The 22,424-nt window shown below is 37.0% G+C and overlaps 1 protein-coding gene across 1 annotated transcript in view; it reads left to right on the top strand.

Moving 5' to 3' along the window:
• The window catches only part of LOC306886016 (glutamate receptor ionotropic, delta-1-like), a 283,753-nt gene extending 262,448 nt beyond the window's left edge, over nucleotides 1-21,305 (top strand). The window contains exons 11-16 of the mRNA XM_079442866.1: nucleotides 107-437; nucleotides 3,210-3,348; nucleotides 11,079-11,274; nucleotides 14,991-15,157; nucleotides 16,468-16,708; nucleotides 20,555-21,305. Of these exons, the coding sequence (XP_079298992.1) occupies nucleotides 107-437; nucleotides 3,210-3,348; nucleotides 11,079-11,274; nucleotides 14,991-15,157; nucleotides 16,468-16,708; nucleotides 20,555-20,968 (1,488 nt within the window). The 3' untranslated portion in view covers nucleotides 20,969-21,305. The remainder of the gene's footprint in view (nucleotides 1-106; nucleotides 438-3,209; nucleotides 3,349-11,078; nucleotides 11,275-14,990; nucleotides 15,158-16,467; nucleotides 16,709-20,554) is intronic.
• The last annotated feature ends 1,119 nt before the right edge of the window (nucleotides 21,306-22,424 follow it).

Here is a 22,424-nt window from a genome sequence, read left to right as displayed (position 1 = left end):
GTGAAGGCATTGCACTTATTCAGAATTACTCTCTTGTAACTTATACAGCCAGATTTCGCTTGTGTTATTGTTATCTCAGACTGCATGTTGACTTATTACTATTTAGAGGGCAGATGTGGCCATTTCAGCCATCACCATCACTCCTGAGCGAGAGAATGTGGTGGACTTCAGTAAACGCTATCTGGATTATTCTGTGGGAATCCTGATGACTAAAACAGAAGAGAGACTCAACATCTTCTCCTTGCTGGCACCGTTTGACCTGGCAGTGTGGGCCTGCATTGCTGCTGCCATTCCTGTGGTGGGTGTCATGGTCTTTCTGCTCCGACGCGTCCAGTCTGTCCGCTCCCAGAATCCTCCTGGGCCCCACCAGCCTGCTTCTGTCACAACGTCCTTCCAAAGTGCCATCTGGATCGTCTACGGAGCCTTTGTACAGCAAGGTGAGCTGGGTCACGTCACATGAACATGAGGGATGAGGTATTGCTGAATAGTCACCTCACTTGGATGGTGCAATCAGTTGCTGACATTCTCGTCTGCAGGAGCACGGCTAATGCAGAGTTTTAAGACTTATTTTAAGAAAATATCTTTTCAGCAGAATATATAATTCTTCAAATATTTTACAGCACTAGAGACAGTCCCTAGAGTTCTACATTTTGACTGTTTGACAAAATATATTGTTCCCTAGGAAATGAGTAACTCACAGCTGCATGTGTCTAAAGGTGCCTATGAAGAGAGGAGTGAGTGTCTTTTGTTGAAGTTTTAGATAAATGGCTGCACTTTTCCATTCTGCGTACTCTGGGTATCTTGTCAATACCAGGCTGACTCTTAGTGTCTCTGTGCGCTTTCAAATGTAGCAAGCTAGACCAAGATGCAAGCAATTTACAGCAGCTGCTGAATGATATTTCCTTTTTTTTCTACAGCTGTTTGTCAATTTGTAATTATAAGCCTTGGACCCATAAGTTGAAAATTAAACACACCGTGAGTAATTATGAAAATAGGTTTTGCATTTGGGTCACTTTTTTAAATAAAAATGTGCTTGTTATTTACGAAGGACAACAGTATGATAGCAGGTGCCCTATACTGTTCAAATTGTGCCTGGGCTCCTAGTAGCAACCCTTATTAAAAAGTAACACATCATGGACAGTTTTGCTTAACAAGTGTTAGGAGCCTTAAAAGGATAGTTCATTCAAAATTAAAGGGATAGTTCACCCAAAACTTTTATTATTGTATGAACTTTCCCTTTATGATCTAGCAATATTTTGCTTGTTGTCCATCATCAGTCCTCTTAAGTGGCCAGTGTGACTAGAGATACAGTACTGTGCAATTACTGTGAAATTTTATTTAGAAACGATGCATTCAATAAATCAAAAGTGACAGTAGCAATGTTTCCATCCACCTATTTTTATGCGCATTTTGGAATATCGCATTTAAAAAAAACGCTGGATGGAAACGCCAAGATGCGCATAAATTCTAAAAATGCGCATAAAAATCTTTTGTGCATATCCGATAAGAAAAAATGTGCATTAACTACAATGGAAACACATTTACCGAATAAAGTCCTCCATACGCATCAAAAAAAGTCATGTGGCTTTGCGCTATGAGACGGGATAACTTGACTAGCAGCGTTCACAGCATCTATATGTTGCTATGGTCATTCTGAAATGCTTGAGCAATGTCTGTCGTCAAAGTATTTCTGTATAATTGTCTTACACGACTGCATTCCCAAACAGCTAGCATCCACCTCCGATAGCAATGACTGCATTTATTGTGTTTCGTCTGCTCGCTCTGAGGCGCAAGTAATTTATCATATATGAAAATTATTATATTCAGTGGCACTTCTCCTAGTTTTCTTAGTGATATTTAGTGCCAGTTTACCAGGAAGTGACAATTTTGTTCTCTTTGACTCGATTTTCCAGTTTTGTGCATAAGTTAAATTTGAATCTTTGGATGGAAACATAGCTAGGGAGTAAAGACATTTGTAATGTTACAAAATATTTATATTTTAAATAAATCCTGTCTTTCTGAACTTTCTATTCATCAGATGATACTAAAAAAAAATTAAGCAAAATATTAAGCAGAACAAACATTATCAGCATTAATAATAGTTCTTTTTTTTTCTTGAGCAGCAAATAAGCATATTAGAATGATTTCTGATAAATCATGCGACACTGAAGAGTGGAGTAATGGCTGCTGACAATTCCACTTTTTAAATTTATATTTCACAGTATTACACTTTTTACTATATTGTGATCAAATAAATGCAGCCTTGGTGAACATAAGAGACTTCTTTCATAAACATTAAAAAATCTTTCCAACCCCAAAGTTTTGATGGTAGTAGCTATTTCATTTCCAGTCATATAAAATTTGGCATATTTTACTTTGCCCTAGAATACATGCTACTATGTTGTAAATGCAACTAATCATCATTAATGAAAAGATTTGTAAATATATTGTGAAATCCCCTTACTAAACTTACACATTGGTGTGGTGCATGTTTAGAACAAAAATTATTCAAAAATTCAACTTTTATGTCTGGGCATATAAAAAAAAGCACAAGCATTTTTTTTTTTATTATTCTCGGGAGGTTCAATGTGGAACTAGTGCACTCTCAACCCTATAATGAGCATGGTTGCCCACGTAACCTTTGACCTTTCCAATTACAGACTCTGTGGATATCCTTTCAGGCCTAAAGGGACATTTCAGATCTCAGATAATTTGGCTCAGAATCCCAAAAGAAAATTTATAGCCCCTAACGAGCTCCATTGAGCATGATAGCGGACAGATCTTTTCCCTTCCCATTTTATTCTCACTGTCTCTGTGTCAGTGATGACATTTCCAAGGCTGTGTGCGCTGGAGAGGAATATTGTGTTGACATTTCAGCACAGGCTTATAAGGTGTTGAGCTTTTCTGAGAAAAACGGGTGATGGGAGAATGAATCTTATTACATGGCTGCAGTGCTGTGTCACTGACAAAAAGCGGCAGGAAGAAAAATAATGGAAGGCTGAAATGAGATAAAATCACAGATGGGTTCGGTAATATAGACAAGGGGTCAAGGTTTAGCTGGTTAGCATGAATCAGTTAGACCCTGCTGTCTAAAAACCCTGCATTTTTCTCCATTCTTTGTGTTTTTTGTGTATCAATGTATCTTTGAATTGGTGTAAACAATGACAAGCAGTCCATTGAATGTTTTCTTTTCTTCCTTGTGTTTGCAGATGGTGAAACCTTCATGAGTTCAATGGCTCTCAGGATTGCAATGGGAAGCTGGTGGCTATTTACCCTCATTGTCTGCTCGTCCTACACAGCCAACCTAGCAGCCTACCTCACCGTATCCCGCATGGACAACTCTGTTCGGTAAGCTAACTAGTCCAGCTCTGTGTCTCAGTGCCAGAACTCCACACATCTGCAAATGCTTGTCCATATGCAGGCTTATAAACCCTGACTCATCACGCTGTTGACCACATGGTGTGTCATAGAGACTTATTAGAGCTGTCACATCTCTATCACGTCACTAGATTGCATTCATTAGCATCAGATTAGGGCCTGCAAGACTGCTAATATTTACTAGTTGACTAGTCATTCAGAAAAGCAGTCGATTATTCTGTCGGTCAGTGTTTACCTTATGTAAATGGCTCACAGTGCACTGTGCCGTTTCAGCAAAGTTCAACGCTGGGTTAACAGAGTACGTGGGGTGATAAAATGTCTGCTAGTTGATATGGGATAGAGAACATGAAAATGCGTGTATCTTCATTATTACATGGCTGCAGTCCTGTGTCACTGCCAAAAAGCAGCAGTAAGGAACATAATGGAGGAAAAAAATAAAATCACAGAGGGGTTTAGTGATATAGATAAGGAGTCAAGGTATTAGCCAAATGCTGTATTGAAAAGCTTATTTTTCCATGAACAGCCATTCAAAGTCACATCTTCTGACTGAAGGTTCGAATACATCATACAACCTTCATTTGCAGAGATAAAGCACACATTAAACAAGGATCACACTATCAGACTTTCAAGTCGTTTCAAACAAACTCGTGCAGAAACACACATCTTATTGCTAGGAGACACATGACAAATTAAAACAAAATGTTTCCTATAATTTGCTTAAAACATCAAGCACGTTTGATATCATCCAACTGGATGGATTCAGAGTCAGAAGCTAAAAAAAAAAATCAAAGTCTGTGCCCATCATACAGTGCACTATTTTCTGTAAAATGTCAGTTAAAATCTGCGATCTGACTCTGACTTTAGGCAACTAACATCGAATTGTTCAGACTAAATCAGGGCAAAAACCTGGGCAAAAGTCATATAGTGTTCAAGCTTTTGGGGTGGTTATTCATGAGAATTTTGGCTTGTATGTGAATATGCTTAATGGACTTATACCACCTCTGGTGTCCACAGTTGCATTTGTGCTTTGCTTAAAATGTGCTTTTTGAACACACTGCACTCTAGTTCAATTGATGTTTTACCATTGCATAATAACAGTTCTGTTGTCACTATATAAAATCAACTATTTAGCCATTTGAGGGGGAAACGAATATTTGATACTGACCCAGTGTGACAGAACTAGCCAGTGCAAACCCTATCCGACTCTGAATTTTTAAGGCATAGAGAAAGTAAGTCTAAATTTGAAAGTAGTAACATTGTGAGTCAGCTAAATGATCATATTTCTTCAAATTAAATCTGAAATCACAGCATGCCTGCTGTGAGTTCTTAGAGACCACGTTGGTCCTTCACTGACATTCTCCTTAAATTCCACGAAAGGTCGCCTCATATTAAAATCCTTTCTTTTTTTTTCCTTTGTGTAGACGCCAGAACCCTTTCTTCTCCTTTTATGTGTTCTAGGTGTTTTGTCAATGCAGGCTACTCCCACTTCAGAGAAATCTCATGCACTTGTTGTTATAAACACACAGGTATTTTTTTATATTTATATATATATACACCACTTACAACTGTCAGATAGCACAAACAACACACCACAAAAGAGCTACAGTGATTTTTTTCTTTCTCCCTCACTATAGAAGAATAATTGCATTGTCACAGCAGAAATACATCCTCTTTCTGCTTTAAAACCTGCTACTTATTTGGCTATAAGAGTTGTTTTATATGAACTGGTAATGCCCTACCTGATGTGCAAATAGTTTCCTACTGCCTCTGTAAATGTTATCTGCCTGCTCATTGAGTTCGGCCCTCTCAGCTCAGCTTAAAACCCAAGACTGGAGAAGCTTATTGCATTCTGTCCCTCTGAATTCTGACTTTATACTCCTGGCGGACCTGTTAGTTCACCAGCGTAATACCTCACACCATTGCCCCAAAGGTTCAGCTTTAGAACATTAATGGAGAGTTTGGTGCCGTCACATTTTTTATTCAGCTCTTGTGAGAGAGGAGTGAGTGTGTGTGTGTTGAGGCTCTGGGGGATTATTTCTTCCGTCTCTCAGTGGCAGCATCCACAGCTGCTATGGTTGTGCTAATCACCTTGTTTGTAACTGTTATTAAAATCAGGCAGCCCTGCTGGTGCATGATACGGTATCGTTAGCACGCTGGGAGTCCACTGGGAGTCTTTCATATCTCTCATCAGCCTTAGATACAAAATGGGATTCAGGCTTGACAAACGTTGTGTACAGTCCTGAGGTTCCCAAGTGCTCGGCTTCACTCTGCCAGTGGGCTATGATTGGCTGATGGAAGTGATGAATGCATTCAAAGTTCTGTTGCATTTGTATGCTATAAAAATCATTGGATGTGTAATTTTGTTTATAAAATGTAGGTCTACTATTTTGCATTGTGTTTTTAAATTGTTTGTAAACTATTTTGTGAGCATTTAGTCAGCCTTTTAATTTGCATGATTTATAAAGCAGTTACTTTTTTTGGCTTCAGAACACATAATTAAGGTTGAGTGTGGTTTAATACGGCACCATATTTCTAAGCTTAGTTGGATGTAGGGCGTTTGGAACATTCTCATACAAAACAAGAACAACGAGATAATTTATCACATTCAAATTTATTTTCCCATTATGGCTAATAATACCTTTTATAGAGCACCTCTATTGATTTGTGCATGGAGTTTGTACTTACCCGCTAGGTATCCTGGGAAATTGCATTACATGTTTAGTACTGTCAGTCGATTAAACATTATACTTAATATGCTGATTAATTGATCAAATTGATTGCAAATTGAAACATACATATCAATATCTGCTTTAAAAAAATCTAATTAAGTTTATTTAAATATATATTTGAGACACATTAATTGTTTTTTTTTATCTGATTTATTTTATATTGCAGTTTAGTTGCAGTTATCTAAATGCAGTTCTAAAAAATTTCTCTCAAGAGGACAATAAAAGTATATTCAGTTGATCAAAACAAAAATAAAAAAGAACTACTGATTCATTCATTTTTTTTCATTGTTGGTTTATGCAAATGCATCAGGTTGACATCTTTGGCAATTTTGTCATTTCTTCATGTTGTTTTTTTTTCAACATCCCTCACAATAAGCATATTTGTACTTCAGCATGTTAAAAACACTTCAATGATTAAAAACACATCCCATGACCCCCGCGCTCATTCTGTTCCATTCAGTTGCACACTGTCTAGTTGTTTTTGAATGCAAGAACACATCCTGTGTTAACAGCTCATTACTCACTCTTTGCTGCCTTCTCTCAATAAGTGTGGTTTGGTGAAGAGTGTTGTCTATAGTAGCATGTGGATCAAGGGTCATAATTAAATCTATTGGTTTTTTAACACATTATTTATTTTTAGAAGTAATTGTAAGTCTCGTTCCATAAGATGTCAAGTTGCTTTAATTTCTCCAAAAATTAAAATTAGTCCATGGTTTACTCACCCTCAAGGTACCCTAGGTGTATATGACTTTCTTTCTTTTATAAATCATGAAAAAATTTCTGTTCTTTTTTCAGACGAATCCAATTGGAGTTATATAAAAAAATTTCCCTGGCTCTTTCAAGCTTTAGAATGGCATGGGCAGGTGTTTTTGTTCAACAGTCCAAAAGTAGTCAAAAAAAGCGCACCCATCCATATTAAAACGAGCATCACACGGCTCCGGCTGGTGAATAAAGGCCTCCTGTAGCGAATCAATGCATTTTTGTAAGAAAAATATCCATATTTAAAACTATATAAATAGTTTTGTGTAACTTCCGCTATCTGTCGTACGCGCGTTCACGAGAGACTGTCTTTCTGGTGGATGACGTAGGACGTAGGCGAAGCGCATGCGCATGTGAGTCTTGCGAAAACCAACATTTGTTTACATGAGCAAAGGAAGCAAAGTTTCCTTATGTTACCAAAGGAAAACCACTTGGCTTATATCGAAACATTTTCTTTACAAATCCTGGTTTTGTGCTTCAAATTCGTGACCGGCAGTTTTTGTTCCGCTCTCTCTCCGTCGCGCTTCCGTGTTTGTCACTAATCACCAGCTCTTACACCATGCATACGTCCAACGTCATCCACCGGAACGGTTTCCGCCTACGACAGTTAGCACTCACTACACTCACTTCTTCTGTGAAGCTGGATCACAAATGATTCGCACAAAGATAGATGCATTTAGGCAGATCGGGGGCGCATTCCCTTCAAAAACAAATGTAATCCACTACGTCTTCAGTGGCTCAGATGTCAGGAGTAAATAACGACTGCTATGTTCATTATTACATCCAACAACAAAACACTTCAATCGCTTAGGAGACATCCTTGTATACATCTGCTCCGGCAGAGTAGCTAAAATAAATTGATTGCAACCACTTACCTTAAAAAAAATTAGTAAATTCAATTAATTTTTTTTCAGTGCAGAAGTGAGAAAAATGTGTTTATATCGTTTTAAATATGGATATTTGTCTTACAAAAATGCATCGAAGCCATGTGATGATCGTTTTAATATGGATGCGTGTGCTTTATTTGACTACTTTTGGACTGTAGAACAAAAACACCCGCCCATGCCATTATAAAGCTTGAGAGAGCCTAGACGATTTTTTATTTAACTCTGATTGGATTCGTCTGAAAGAAGAAAGTCATAAACACCTAGGATGCCATGAGGGAGAGTAAAGCATAGACTAATTTTCATTTTTGGGTGAACTAACCCTTTTAGGTAATTTGACCTAGGTGTGATGGTCAATAACCTTACCTTTAGAAATGCTTCTTTTTTTTTTTAACCACCAGCCACAAACAGCACAATGAAGACGGTGACCTCATATTTGCCATATCTTTCATTTTCACTGTGGGCAGACTACAAACTTCATTCTGTTTGCAAAAAAACAGTGGAAAACAAAAACACTTTGGGGTTCAGTTGACAAATCCATGTTTTGTCAACTGAACCCCAAAGTGTATATTAATAGCTTATCTCATCTCAGTATAATGATGGTGCGTCTTTCCACATGGGTCAAATTAGAGACCAAATTAGGCTCAATAACTGGCATGACACAAGCACATTTTTCATTGTTTTTTAACATGTTAAAACCTAAAAACAAAATAGAATTGATAATGACACTGATGTACACTGCAGTTCATTTTAAATGTTTTTAAAAGAAGTCTCTAAGGCTTACCAAGGCTGATCAAAAAAGCAATACATATATACAAAGCCTGTGCTGAAATACAAATATTGTAAAATAAATTTACAAATTAAAAGAACTTTATATTTGATTATATTTCAAAATGTAATTTATTTCTGTGATAGAAAAGCTGAATTTTCAGCAGTCATTACTTTAGTCTTCAGTGTCACATCATGATCCTTCAGAAATCATTCTAATACACTGATTTGGTGCACAAGATACAGTTTTATTATTATCAAAGTTGAAAACATGTGCTGCTTTGCCATCCTTAATTTATTTATTTATTTGAAACAATGATATATTTTTTGATAAATAGAAAGTTTTAAAAAACATCTATTTGAATAGAATAAAAAATAGCATTTTTGTAACATTATAAATGTATAAAATATATTTTTTAAATGTTTTTGAAATGTTGAATGTTAAATCTTGAATGAAAACGATAAACTGCTTTGCCACAGCTTTCGAAAGAAATGTTCAATTTCAGAACTGCAACATTTTTCAGGAAAGTTAAAACTCTACAAAAGCTGCTCAGCAGGGTTTGGAGTATAAATGACTATATCATAAATACAATGAGATGACACCATGCGTAATATATTTCCATAGTTTTTTTTTTTTGGGGGGGGGGGGGGGGGGGGGGGGTTCTCCTCCAGCTGTGGCAGTATGATTAAAGTGATTAATTGTTCTGATTTCATCTTCTCAAGATTAACAATCTGACTCATTGAATCTGCAAATAATTGTGCGGTCGTGTTAAATAGCCTTTGTCAAGGGTGATGGAAGATGCTTATCTCAACATGAAATCACTCCCCACTAAAACCACAAGGAGAAGCAATACAGTGTCATTACGCAAGAGGGAAGAGCAGCCGGCTGCCCTAAAAACATCACACATGGACGGCATGACATCGGAAGTTGCAGATGGAAGGCAGCAGCTGTTAGCTGCAAAATCATTTAGAACTGTATTTTGTCAAGGGGTATTAATTTCCCCCAATAATTCAAATAATTAATGAATACATCATGTATATGCATTCATTCATTATTTGTGACAGTTTTAGTGTTGATGTGTCTAGTCTGCCTTTTCATTAGGGATTGATTGTTGCATGAGCTCTTTCATTGTTATAATGTGGAGAAGAGAGTATTGGTGCGCCTGTTGGTCTGGCTTCTAACTCGCCTGTACTTTTTTCACTATGTAAAAGAAAAACTAATGATTTTTTGTTGTTGTTGTTGTTTTTGTTTTTATAAGTCTATATTCAGTGTCATAAAAATTTCTGAGATTGTTATAATCTGGCCACAGCCATCTGAACTGAAAACACATTTCAGAACAATTTCCACCCCACCAATTGCAATTTTTGCTACAGTTTAAATTTATTAAAGCTTTTCACAATTTTTAAATACACTCTAAAAAATGCTGGGTTAAATACAACCCAGTGCTGGGTAAATATTGGACAGATATTTATGGATATTTATGGTAAATATGGATGGATATATTATATATCCATCCATATTTACCCAGCGCTGGGTTGTTTTTAACCCAGCATTTTTTTAGAGTGTAGCAAAGCAACCTTCCAGCCCACACATTTTGAATCACTTTAATAGAAAAAAATGCATACGTACTACATGCATACACAAGTAGATGAGCAGATGCGAACCAGGCAAATATTTTCATGCTGTTAGATTGGTACTTACAGAGCCAGGTCAAGCAGTAATGTTAATGTTAGATAAGGGACTTTCATTAACCGCCATATTACCCTATCGAAATGCAGCATATCAGTAGCTCAGCCGTACACCTCTGTGATTCATGAGCACATTTGAGAGGAATAGTGTCATCGAGAGGTGAAGGACATGTCTCCTGGGTTATAATCTATTTTATTAAATGTTTTTATTTTATTTCAGAGAAGAGAGAGCATATTTTGAATGTATTTCAGATTCTGAACTTCATAAAACTATAGACAATGATGAAATAAAAATAATTTTAAAATAAACTCCTTAGCAGATAATGGTATTCTATAGCCTGAGGATACAGTATGTGCATTACACCAACACCAGTGCTAAACAAGGACATTTGCTATTTGTATATATTTGCTATTTGTATATATTTGAATATATTTGTATATGTTTGCTCTAATTCTAAGAGAGCAATTAAAAAATAAAGTGAAATAATATTATCTATGTGTGTACACTGTTACATGTTATTCAGTTGGCTGAAAAGCACCATATGATATGCTTAAATGGTTGGTTCCAGTGAGAGTATGATTTTAATTGTTTGATGCTCCTTTCACACTGTATAGGCACCATTCATATCTAGGCATATCTAGACCTCCGGATTGTTTAAAAACTAAAATAATAAATCAAATCATCCAGCACATGACAGTGAACACAGCAGCAATTTAGCAAACACATCAGGCATCAATAATTCTTAGCATACAGTATGTTAATTAGCTCAATTTGAATTCTTCCACACTCTGTTGTCATGTCGGTGTAGTATAATGTGCACTTGAAATAATATGCCTTTTATATCTTTTATTACTTTTCTTCTCAATCCAGAACATTTCAAGACCTTTCCAAGCAGACAGAGCTGAGCTACGGAACGGTGAGAGACTCTGCTGTGTTCGAGTATTTCAGGGTGAAGGGCACGAACCCCTTGGAGCAAGACAGCACTTTCGCCGAGCTGTGGAGAACTATCAATAAAAATCAGGGACAGGACAACTCTGTGACCTCTCCTGCTGAAGGCATCCGCAAGGTATCAGACACAAAGTCCTGTTACTCACAGATGAGGTGGGGAGGGGAGGGGGGAATCAAGTGTCCACATATGTAGCCTAATCCAAGGCTTTTCAAACTTTATGATGCCTAGGATCCCTAAATGTCAAGGCCTCTGTTTATTACATTTATAATGTTACAAAACATTTATATTTCAAATGCATTGTTCTTTTGAACTTTCTGTTCATCAAAGAATTCTGAAAAAATGTAAGTTTCCACAACATTTCAACATTTATAATGGTAAGAACTGTTTCCAAAATCCGAAAGAAGTAATAAATAAATAAATCATCATATTCTCATCATAATCAACATTTCTGAAGGATAATTTGATCATATGAAAACTGGAGTAATGGCCTCTGGAAAAATTAGCTTTGCCATCAGGAATAAATTGTGTTTTAAAATATATTAAACAGGTATTAAAATATAGAAAACAAGTATCTTAAATTTGAGTAATATTTCACAATTTTACTGTTTACTGTATTTTGATCAAATAAATGCAGCCTTGGTGAGCATAAGAGACTTTCAAAAACATTTTAAAAAATCTTGGTGAAATCACGTTCACCGTATAGGTATTATGTATACTTAAATGCACACACATGCATGTATATATTTCAGAAAAATATGTTATGTTTATATATTAAATATATGTATTTATAATATAAATTGTGTGAATAAAAATATAGACATGTAAATGCATGTAAATATTTTCAAAATATATACTGTATGTGTGTGTATTTATATATACATAATAAATATACACAAAACACACACATATATTATGCAAACAAAATATTTTATTTTGTATGCGATTAACCGTTTCACAGCACTAATATATATATATATATATATATATATATATATATATCATTTAAACATATACACATACTGTATGATGTGTATAATGAACCTGTGATATCTTCTTCAGGGCAAAAAAGGAAAATAAAATCTGAAACATTTTCACTGAGCCTTGCAAAAGCAGTGCGTTACAAAAGCTCCATTTATTGCATGTAATCACATCCATACAGTTTATGATCAGAACAACAACAACGTTTGTCATGCGTCTAGATTGTCAATTGATGAGATTACAAAGAATAAACAAGTGTTTTTTTAAACTCTAAAGAGTTACCTGCTTTTGCCCAAAAAAAAAAAAAAAAAAACGACTGTTGGAGTTATCTGCTTTTACTATAAAACTAATTTTGAATATGCAAAAAAACCATACTTTCAATGAACTTTAATTTTGTAAATTACCTGTATTTGATTAAGCTATTATTACTTAATCAAAACAACCCTACTGCAGTTTGATTGATATTACTTTGATTTGATTGATATACGCAATAAAAAAAACGTGATTCTGACAAAAAAAAAGAAGTTATCGTTTTTTTTTTTCAAATGAACTCTTCATACATACATGTGTGTGTATATATATATATATATATATATATATACACACACACACACACACACACACACACAGAGCACATGAATGAATGATGAGGATAAAAGAAGCTGTCATTACACTGAAAAGCTCAAACCTAATCAGCACCAGCAGTGTTAATCAGAGTGGAGAGCTGTCCGTGGTTCTGAATTTCTGCTATATAGTAATTCGTAAGAGCTGTCCGTGGTACTGGTAAGAGCTTTTCTGTGCACTACCATGTGCATGATGCTGGCCGGCTATTGGTGTCTCTTTGTACCCCAAAGCATGTCTCACAGAACACAAAAAGAGCCCATCAGCAAATTGCAGTCTGTTTAGGTTCAAAATAGGACATTTCTGGCATCTTGCATCATTAAAGAGAGAAAAGGAAATGCAGCATGCAAGTCTGACAGAAAACATGAGAAAAACTGCTTTAGACTATCAAGATAAATATTCATGGCTCAGACAATGTAATATCCATCCATATTGTGCGAGTCGTAAAAATTATTCATATGCTGCTGAATGCATTCATGTATTTAGGCATGTTTGGAAAAACTTTCAAAGTCACTTTGTATACAAACTGTTGCTGATGCCAAGAGCATCTTTAAGACACTTGATATCCACATCAAACCCTTTGATAAAACTTCAACAATTGCAGCTATTGAATTTCACAGCTCATCTTATTGTCACATATCCACTGGCATACTTCTTGCAGGAGACATCAAAACATGAATCTCTTTATGAGAGTTTTTCAGCCCAGTTACATAACTGGCTATTAAGCTAACAATTCAGCAGGCTCAGAACTAATTTATTAAGCAGAATGAAAAGAGATAAGACATGGAGAATTTGAGGCCTGTATGGCTGCACCCCCGCACTTTGGATGGTGTTGAATAATGCTATTGTCAGGCCATCCATGCCGAAGTGTTTAACTGCCAATAATTGCCCAACAGATTCACATATATACGAGTGTTTCTTCAACTGTGGCCCTTTTTGTCCCTGTGGACTAGAAAATAAATTCCCTTACAGCAAACATATATATATACAAAAAGTCTAAATTACTGTCTGCACAACAGACCAGAAAAGTGTTTAAAAAAATATTTAGAAGAAAAAACGAAAAAGTCTCTTATGCTGCATATATTTGATAAAAAAAACAGTAATTTGGTGAAATAATATTACAGTTTAAAGGAACTGTTTTCTGTTTTCATATATTTAATTTTTTTAATTTATTCCAGTGATGGCAAAGCTGAAATTTCAGCAGCCATTACTCCAGTCTTCAGCTTCAAATTAACTTTCAGAAATTGTTCTTATATGCCGATTTGGTGCTCAAGAAACATTCCTTATTATTTTCAGTGTTGAAACCATTGCTGTTTTTGCTGTTTAATATTTTGTAGAAACCATGATACACTACAATTCAAACATTTGTGAACAGAAAAAAGTACATCATTTTTTTCATAATTTTTTCATCATTGATGATAATAATAAGAACCATTATTAATAATTAAGCCCCAATGATAACACAGCAAAAAAACAAGTATATTAGAATGATTTCTTAAGGATCACGTGACACTGAAGACTGGAGTAATGGCTGCTGAAAATTCAGCTTTGTCATCACAGCAATAAATTATATTTTTAAATATGTTATTCCACTTATATACGTATACATTTGATATCAATGCTTTAATAGGTTGAGAGTATCCAAATCCTACTAATGGATGTACACTTGAAAGACAAACTGTAAATATCATTTCAGGCAGTGACGGATATTTGTAGAACTTTACAAAGAGATAGGGAAAATTTTATGTTTATATAGAAGATCCAGGAGACAGAAGCTTCTTTGTGATTTCTTCTTTGACATTTTTTTTTTCCTTTGTACTTGTCATATGAAAGTTTGTCATAACTGTGTGGCTGCGATAGAGCCTGAGTTTAAAAGAAACAGAAAGGAGAGCGGACGCTTGTGCTGCTTTATTTAGTGTGGTGGGGGAGGGGGAAAGCCCTTTCCCAGGAGAGAGAGCAAAATCTCTTGAAAAAGAAAGCGGGGGAGGCTTTCCAGAGAAGAAACAAGTTCAAAGCCATCTCATGACTTTCAGTGAAATATAAAAATCTTTCATTTTGAATGATGTCTGTGACCTGTCTGACAAGAACTGAGTGACTGAAAGGAGAAGCTCTCCATCTCAAGATAACCTCCGGATTTGTTTACGTTACTATTATCAAAAACCCAAAACACTGCCATGATGTTCAGCCATACATGGGCAAATTAAACACTGAACCGTATGTGTGGTTTCTCTCAGGTGAAGCGGGATCCATACGCCTTCCTGTGGGACATGACAGTGTTAGAGTACGCCGCTCTGACAGATGATGATTGTACGCTGGTGGTCACAGGAAACAGCATGAGCAGCAAAGGATACGGCCTGGCTCTGCAGCACGGCAGCCCCTACAGAGATCTCTTCTCGCAGAAGTGAGCGAGTGTATATGTGCAATATGATCAGAAAGAAAGATACAAGTCGTTAAACTAGCTGAAGGATAGACACCATCGTTTCAATCATTTCAAGTCAATATCAAGCTCCAAAGCTTTGCAAACATCACACTGCATGACTGTGATGGATTGTTTCCATTTTTCTTTCATCATCTGTCCTTTCTCTCATTTACATTACATTTATTTCCTTGGCAGACGCAGTCTTGCCGGAGAACCCATGAATCGTGTTGAATCACCAGTGTCTGCTTCTCGGTGCATTTATCTTCATTCCCACCCATCCTTTCTTCTCTCCACTGGCTTTAAAGCACCTCACCCTGCAGCCCTTCATTTGTTTGACTATAATTTGCATTCATATTTTCAGCTCGTACCGACGCTCTGCTCACATACTAATTAGCTTTAGGGAAGTAAGCTCGCCGGCAATTAATAATTCACATATCAGGAACATCGGGGCCTCGAAATGCATTTTCATGAAGGATCCTCTACAATCACCTTTCAGTCTGTTATGGGGAATTAGAGTCAAACATGTTTTAAATTAATACCCAGGACGATTGCAGTTGAACAGACTTTATTTTTCAATCTTTGACATTTCCGTTTCTATCATTAGTTATTGACCTTTTCCTCTGGATTCTTTACAAATGTGTTTGCTTTCTGAACGTCTGCTGTATTGAAATGTATAACTAATAAGAAAACCTGTCAATGAATAAAGAGAAAGCAAATTATTAAGACTCTATAGAAGACCAAATGTTCATTACCATTGCTGAAGTGATTTTTCTTCAATGCTTTACAAAGTTTGTCAACACTATTTAAGGACCTTTTATCTCTGTCTTTCAATTGAGGAGATAATTGCCTCACTTTTTACATTTGAAAACCAGAAGTATTATTTTTCCATCGTTTGTTTCTTGGTCATGTTCCATGGCCAATGATTGTAATACAGGGGTTGGACAAAATTGTGTCCAAATAAAACACAGGACTATTGCAGCAAAGTGACAGAAAACATCAATATTCACCTTGAAGACCACAAAAACTGACCACAAAGCCACTTCACAAAGCCAGCATCCATGAAAGAGTTGCAACTGCTAAAACTTTAATCACAGGCACCAGTATTTGCCTCGTAATCACCTGTGAGTCATATTTTGTTCTGAACTTCCCTCTTGTAATAAGGTTTTCAACAAAGTGGTGGAATAAGTGAATCAATCATTTCAGAATGTATAGTTTTTTTTATTATTCTAATGAAAGCAATGACAGATTAGTAGCTCAGCCTTCTTAACAATCCATTTTCCTTTTAACTTCAGGATCCTTGACCTGCAGGAGAAAGGAGACCTTGACATACTAAAGCAGAAGTGGTGGCCGCGAAAAGGTCGCTGCGACCTGGACAAAAACGTGGAGTCCCAGCCGGAGGGCCGTGCCCTGAGACTGCACAGCTTCGCTGGGGTCTTCTGCATCCTAGCGGCAGGGCTGCTGCTAGCCTGCCTGGTGGCCGCTCTGGAGTCATGGTGGAACAGGCCACGCTGCCAGCGGGCACAGCCCAAAGAGGTGACCCCACAGGCGGCCAAACTATGGCCAACCCCTGCCCACCGCGCCCAGGACTGTACAGCCACTGCCACACTCTACTTTATGGATCCAGACGCCACTGACGCAAGCCCCGATTTAGTCGAGCTCCAGTACACCCAGCTATAGGTGTGACCATTAAGAACTTACTGCCTCCCATTTGCTGAAGTGTTGCCAAAGAGAAGGCAAGAGGGAAGGGTGAAGGGGGGAGGGAGTCACTCAAGAAAAGCACAGGATCACCTAAGAAAAAAAAACAGATCAAATCTTTGATTATTAAAAGGGATAATTCACCCAAAAATGAAAACCAGTCATCATTTACGCATGTTGTTCCAAATCCGTATGAATTACTGTCTTCCACAGAACACAAAAGAAGATATTTTGAAGAATGTTTAAATTCGCCATGAAATGTAAATTCACCATATCTATTTTTAAAATGAGTATTATTGATCTTATTTTTTGGGTTTAATGTTTATTTATTCATTTCAATTAGGGCCTCTTAATTTTTAATCAAAATGTCATAAACTAATCTTCCAGCGTAACAACATTCTTCTCTCTGGTGACGAATGCCAGATTTCTTCAAGAATTTAGTACGCTGAAATGGCACCCCTACATGTTTGCATTCATCTGCCACTGTTTTTGACTGTAATATCTTAAAATCTAATCAACAACCAATTTATATATTTTTTATTTGACAATCCGTTACACTCGAATGTACATCACAATTTGGAAAAAGTTCTTCCGCTACTTGTTTTGTGACTTTGTCTATATTATGAAAGTCAATAGAATCCAAAAATGTTGTACTCCAAACAAAACATAAAGGTAGCATGAAATTAATCCACATGATCCAACTCAAATGTCATGCCATTTGGTCACAAACCAGTGAAGACTGTTAAAAATATGGCAAAATAAAACTTACAGAAGATGTTTTCTAATATCAGAAAACATCTTCTGTAAGTTTTATTTTGCCATATTTTTAACAGTGTCTTGCTGTTTTGTGTCCTTTTTGGAACTTCAAAGTTTTACCCATTGGTTTTATAATGGCCACAAACAGCTAAAATATTCTTCTAAATATCATCTTTTGTCTTTCACAGAAGAAAGAAATTCATATGAGCTTGGAACCACAGAAAATGATGACAGAATTTTCTTTGTTTGGATGTACTATCCCTTTAAGTGGAGATGATAGGTTTTGTATTCAAACCCATTAGCTCTGTGTTATGGGCAACTACAAGTGTCGTTCCATTCATTAAATTGTTGTTTCCAAGTAGCTTTCTGCATACAAACATCCCCAATTTGCAATATCAGTCAATTATAGTACTTCTGCTGCTTCTGCTAGGTTGTTAGGGCAAAGGTTGTACCTGGATCCCTAAACTAAAGTGTGTGCAATGAGAAAGCCAGTGACTTATTGACTTATGTTCAAGTGTTCTGCAGTTACTCTTCCGTCCTTCTCTCCTCTCCTTCTCTCTTTTCCCTTTGGTGATATCTTGAGCCGAGGCAAGCACGTTGGTGAGAGCAACAGCTCATAAACCACATATTATAGTTCAGGAACGTTGATTGTCGATAACATAATATTAAATTTTACAGACATTGTTGAATAATAACGATCAGACGTCTGTATTATGACTACCATTTATCAACTACTTGAAATTTGACTGGATTTGAATTAATGGCACATAAAGAGATAAGAACTTTTACTAGCTTTCAGACTATATTGCTTTCACCAACCAGCTCCCTGTTCTAGCTTTAAGGTGCTCAGTCTGCCGTATGCATGTACAATTTGAGTGTTTCTTTTATGTATGTTTTTGTTTTTGGTTTATGATACACTGTAAGAAGTGAGTCATTGGAGCTCTGGCAAGCAATAAGAACCACACAATAGCCATCTTGACACATTTTACGTTTTATATCCCTCTCTGTGTCTTCTTATTGCAATTATATGCCAATGTCCAGGCAGTCACGGGTTTTCTATGGTTTCATACAGGACACTAAGGGCTGCACTCTGGAGATGGCGTCTGGGTCATTGGCATATAATGAAATTGCAGCTGCTGCAGGATGCACACGGGACGTTTGGCCAGAGAGAGAAAGAGACTGGGAAGACACGCAGGCTTTTTACACAGGTCAGCCGAGACCTGAGCAGGGATACCTGTCAGTGGGGTGAACAGGGCTTGACGATGTAGAGTCATTTAGAGTCCTCCTGGAGCGGTTTAGGACTACAAATCAATCAGATTATATATGTGGATGTGGGTGGAGCGGTAATTATGACTCACTCATGCAAAGAGAGCTAACTGATGACAGAGACCCAGGCAGAGTCAGAGACATTAATTCATCCATATTGTGTGGATTAATAAGTACTTTCTGTTTAGAGTGATTATTTTATTCATGGAGTCTCTTTGCCAAAGCAGTACTAACAGGAATCCCACTGTGTGCCTCTCCATTTCGCTCCATATACTCATCAAATTCATCATCTGTTTGTCATCCATCAGATCACCCATTCAGTGGCCACACTGATGTCCCAAAATATTGCAATCTGGATTCCAAAAGGAGATTGGCCTCCAGTTGTGTTGTTTGTCACGGCTGTAAGTTCCCCAAATTGGGTGTATTTTAATGGCGAATTAATGCATTTTTAATTAGAGCCACATTCAGACTTTCCTCTACAGCTGCATGAGCTCTACAGTAATTATCTCTTCATTGATCTTATGACTCAGAAACATAGTCTCATAATGTGACACCTCTAATTACCCATAAATGGTACAAAACTGTGGAATATACATCTGATTCGCTGTTATCGACCGGGCTAGAGACCCAAGACCTCTGCAATTGAGTTAAAGGACCAGTTCACCCAAAAGTGAAAATTCAGTCACTCACAAAACCACAAAAGAAGATATTTTAAAGTAGGTTTTCGTCTGTGTAATGAAACTCAATGGGGTCCCAAGTCATCTTTTGTGTTCCACGTGATACAGGTTTGAAACAACATGAGAGTGAGTAAATGACAGACTTTAATTTTGGGGTGAACTATTCCGTTAAAATGGAAAGGATGCATTACTAAACTGGCTTGTACAAAACAGAGAAGAACAGTGATTAACAGAGTAGTCCTGGATGTAACGGTTATCAGTGTTGAATGAATGCTTCATAGTATCGAGTTCACCCTCCTCACTCTCTTATAGAGGATGCATGGCATGAGAATTAAATGACTGTGTGGGAAAAAATGTAAGCAGTTAGCAGCCTGTTAATGTTGGCTTGATTCTTTCATTAAGTGGCACGCCACAGCATCACTGGCGCATGACTGAAGCTATTTCACGGCAGTGCATATCAAAGAATGAAGGAATACCACTTTCAAGACTCCTCCGAAATAAGCCCGAAACATTGAAGCTCCAAAGCATGTGTTTGCAATTCAATTTATGGCCCATGTTTCCCAGCACTCGCTCTCATTTGCATCATTGATTTCTTCCATTTAGCAACTTTTCAGATATTAAGCTTTTTTAGCAGTTCAGACCTTTTGCTTGCTGGAGCGGGTGGGAGAAGAGATGGATTTTATTTTATTTTTATGAGATTATTCCGTGCTGTCAGTAGTATGTTGTGTAATTGGTATCATTAATCAGAGCTGATGTGATTGTTGGAGCCCCTGAAAAACACCTTCTGCTCATTTCTGAAAGATTGCACGCACTTCCACGTTCTTTTCATTCACATCTGTTCTTGCTCCAGTGCCCATCCACTTTTCATTTCTCGCTTCTTCTTTCTTTCTTGCCTTTTTCCATCCAACAAATCAATTCCCGCCCTTTCATCTTTCCCCTCGACTTGGACTCTGTCTCAATCTCCCCCTTTCTTTGTCATTCCCAGGACAAAGAGATGAATCTGGAGCAGGTTCACCAGCGTTTGAGTGGGCTGATGGAGGACGATCTGGCGCACAAGCAGCTGCCAGGTCAGTCTCTAGAGATCTCTGCCCTGGACATGGGCAGCATGCGGCCACAGCAGAGCTCTCAGGAAGCCATGAGAGATTTCCCCCCTGGGGGCCTGTCCGTGACTTCCTTCCTCCAGGAGTGTCCTGGGGTCGGCCGCGTGCCCGGACGGAGCCTTCCCCTCCCTCTCAGCAGTTCCACTCTGCCACCCTCCATGCGCTGCAAACACCGGGCACCCAACGGAGGCCTTTTCCGCCAGAGCCCCGTAAAGACACCTATGCCCATCTCTTACCAGGCAGTGCCCAGGGGACCCATCCCAGAAGCCATTGATCCAAGCCATGGGACCTCTATTTGAGCCGAGCAGTCTGAGCGTTCTAAAGACTGCCAACCAGCCAATCACAAAAACCGGGTTTGGACCAGGTCTGGATGCATTTATACAATTACATACATACAGATATGGAGATCTCTTTTTTTCAGTACAGATACATACGACTGTGAGACGCTGACTTTCCTTGCCTGTACATATTTGTATATAATGAGAGACAGCAGTGAAGTCAAAGTGTATTTTGAATATTCATGATTTTTTTTGAAGTTGAGTTTAAAAGAAGTAATTACCTACAATACAGACTGTTTGAATGGCTTTGTAAATTTTGTTCTAAAATAAAAATGAGAATTCCTTGTGTATGTTTTCTAAGTGCCACGTTTAAAGATTTTCATTTGAAGGAGAAGAGATGGGGAGAAAACAAGTGATAGAGAAACAATCTGTAAATATTTTGATCTCCTAATTTTTTGTTTAATATTAAAAGCTTTAAAGAGAAATGAATCAAAGAAACTGCAGGTTTGTGGAGGCACCACTCACATAACGTTTGATCCCAGTGAACAAAGTTTTAGAAGCAGCTCTTCATCATATACTCTCAGAGTGTGTATGGAGGCTGAAGCTGCCTTTGACAGCCACGTGTAGAACATTATCTGTAGAACAGCATACAAAACACCCACCTTTAATATCAGATATTTTCTAAAAGAGGCATATGTACATTATATGTACCTGAAATTCTGCGTACTTATATGTAATGGCTACATTTGACTCTTTTTATAGTGTACCCTAAACAGAGAGAAATATAACATATCAATATTAACTATGTTGCTTCTCTTTAGTAGAAAACTGAACTACATAAAACATATTTTTCTATCCTGTTCCTGAAACCAGTAGTGAGTTTAACATGTTGGAGGAAAATCACCATGGTGTTTGAGATTCTTTTGGTTATAAAATAAACTCTTTTGCATCAAATCTTTTATCCACTTAGTGTTTATTGGTATGATTATCTTTTTAAAAACTCACAATTAAATGCATTTATTAACATAGGTTAATTTATAAATACATGATTGTTTGTATTTATTCGTGATACAATTTCAAGTTAATTTATATACTTGGAATGTTAAAAAATGTATTAGACTGTTCAAATGATTGGGGTCAGTTGTTTTTTTTTTTTTTTTTTAAAGATCTAAGAACTTTTATTCAGGAAGAATGCATTAAACTGATCAAGTGACAGTAAAGACATAATGTTTCTATTTCAAATGAATGCTGTTATTTTGAACTTTCTATTCATCAAAAAATCCATTATGGTTTATGAACAATACATTAGCAGCACAACTGTTTTTAACATTAATACTAAGGAATGGCGGAATGGCTGTTGAAAATTCAACTTTGCCATCACAGGAGTAAATTACATTTAAAAATATAAATGAAATTGAAAATGTCAGCCCTGGTGAATGTAGGAGACTTTCAAAAACATTAAACAATCTTACTGACC

Source organism: Barbus barbus (assembly GCF_936440315.1).
Source record: "Barbus barbus genome assembly, chromosome: 20".
In the NCBI taxonomy this organism is placed as follows: Eukaryota; Metazoa; Chordata; class Actinopteri; order Cypriniformes; family Cyprinidae; genus Barbus; species Barbus barbus.
This window is presented reverse-complemented; position numbering and strand designations above follow the sequence as displayed.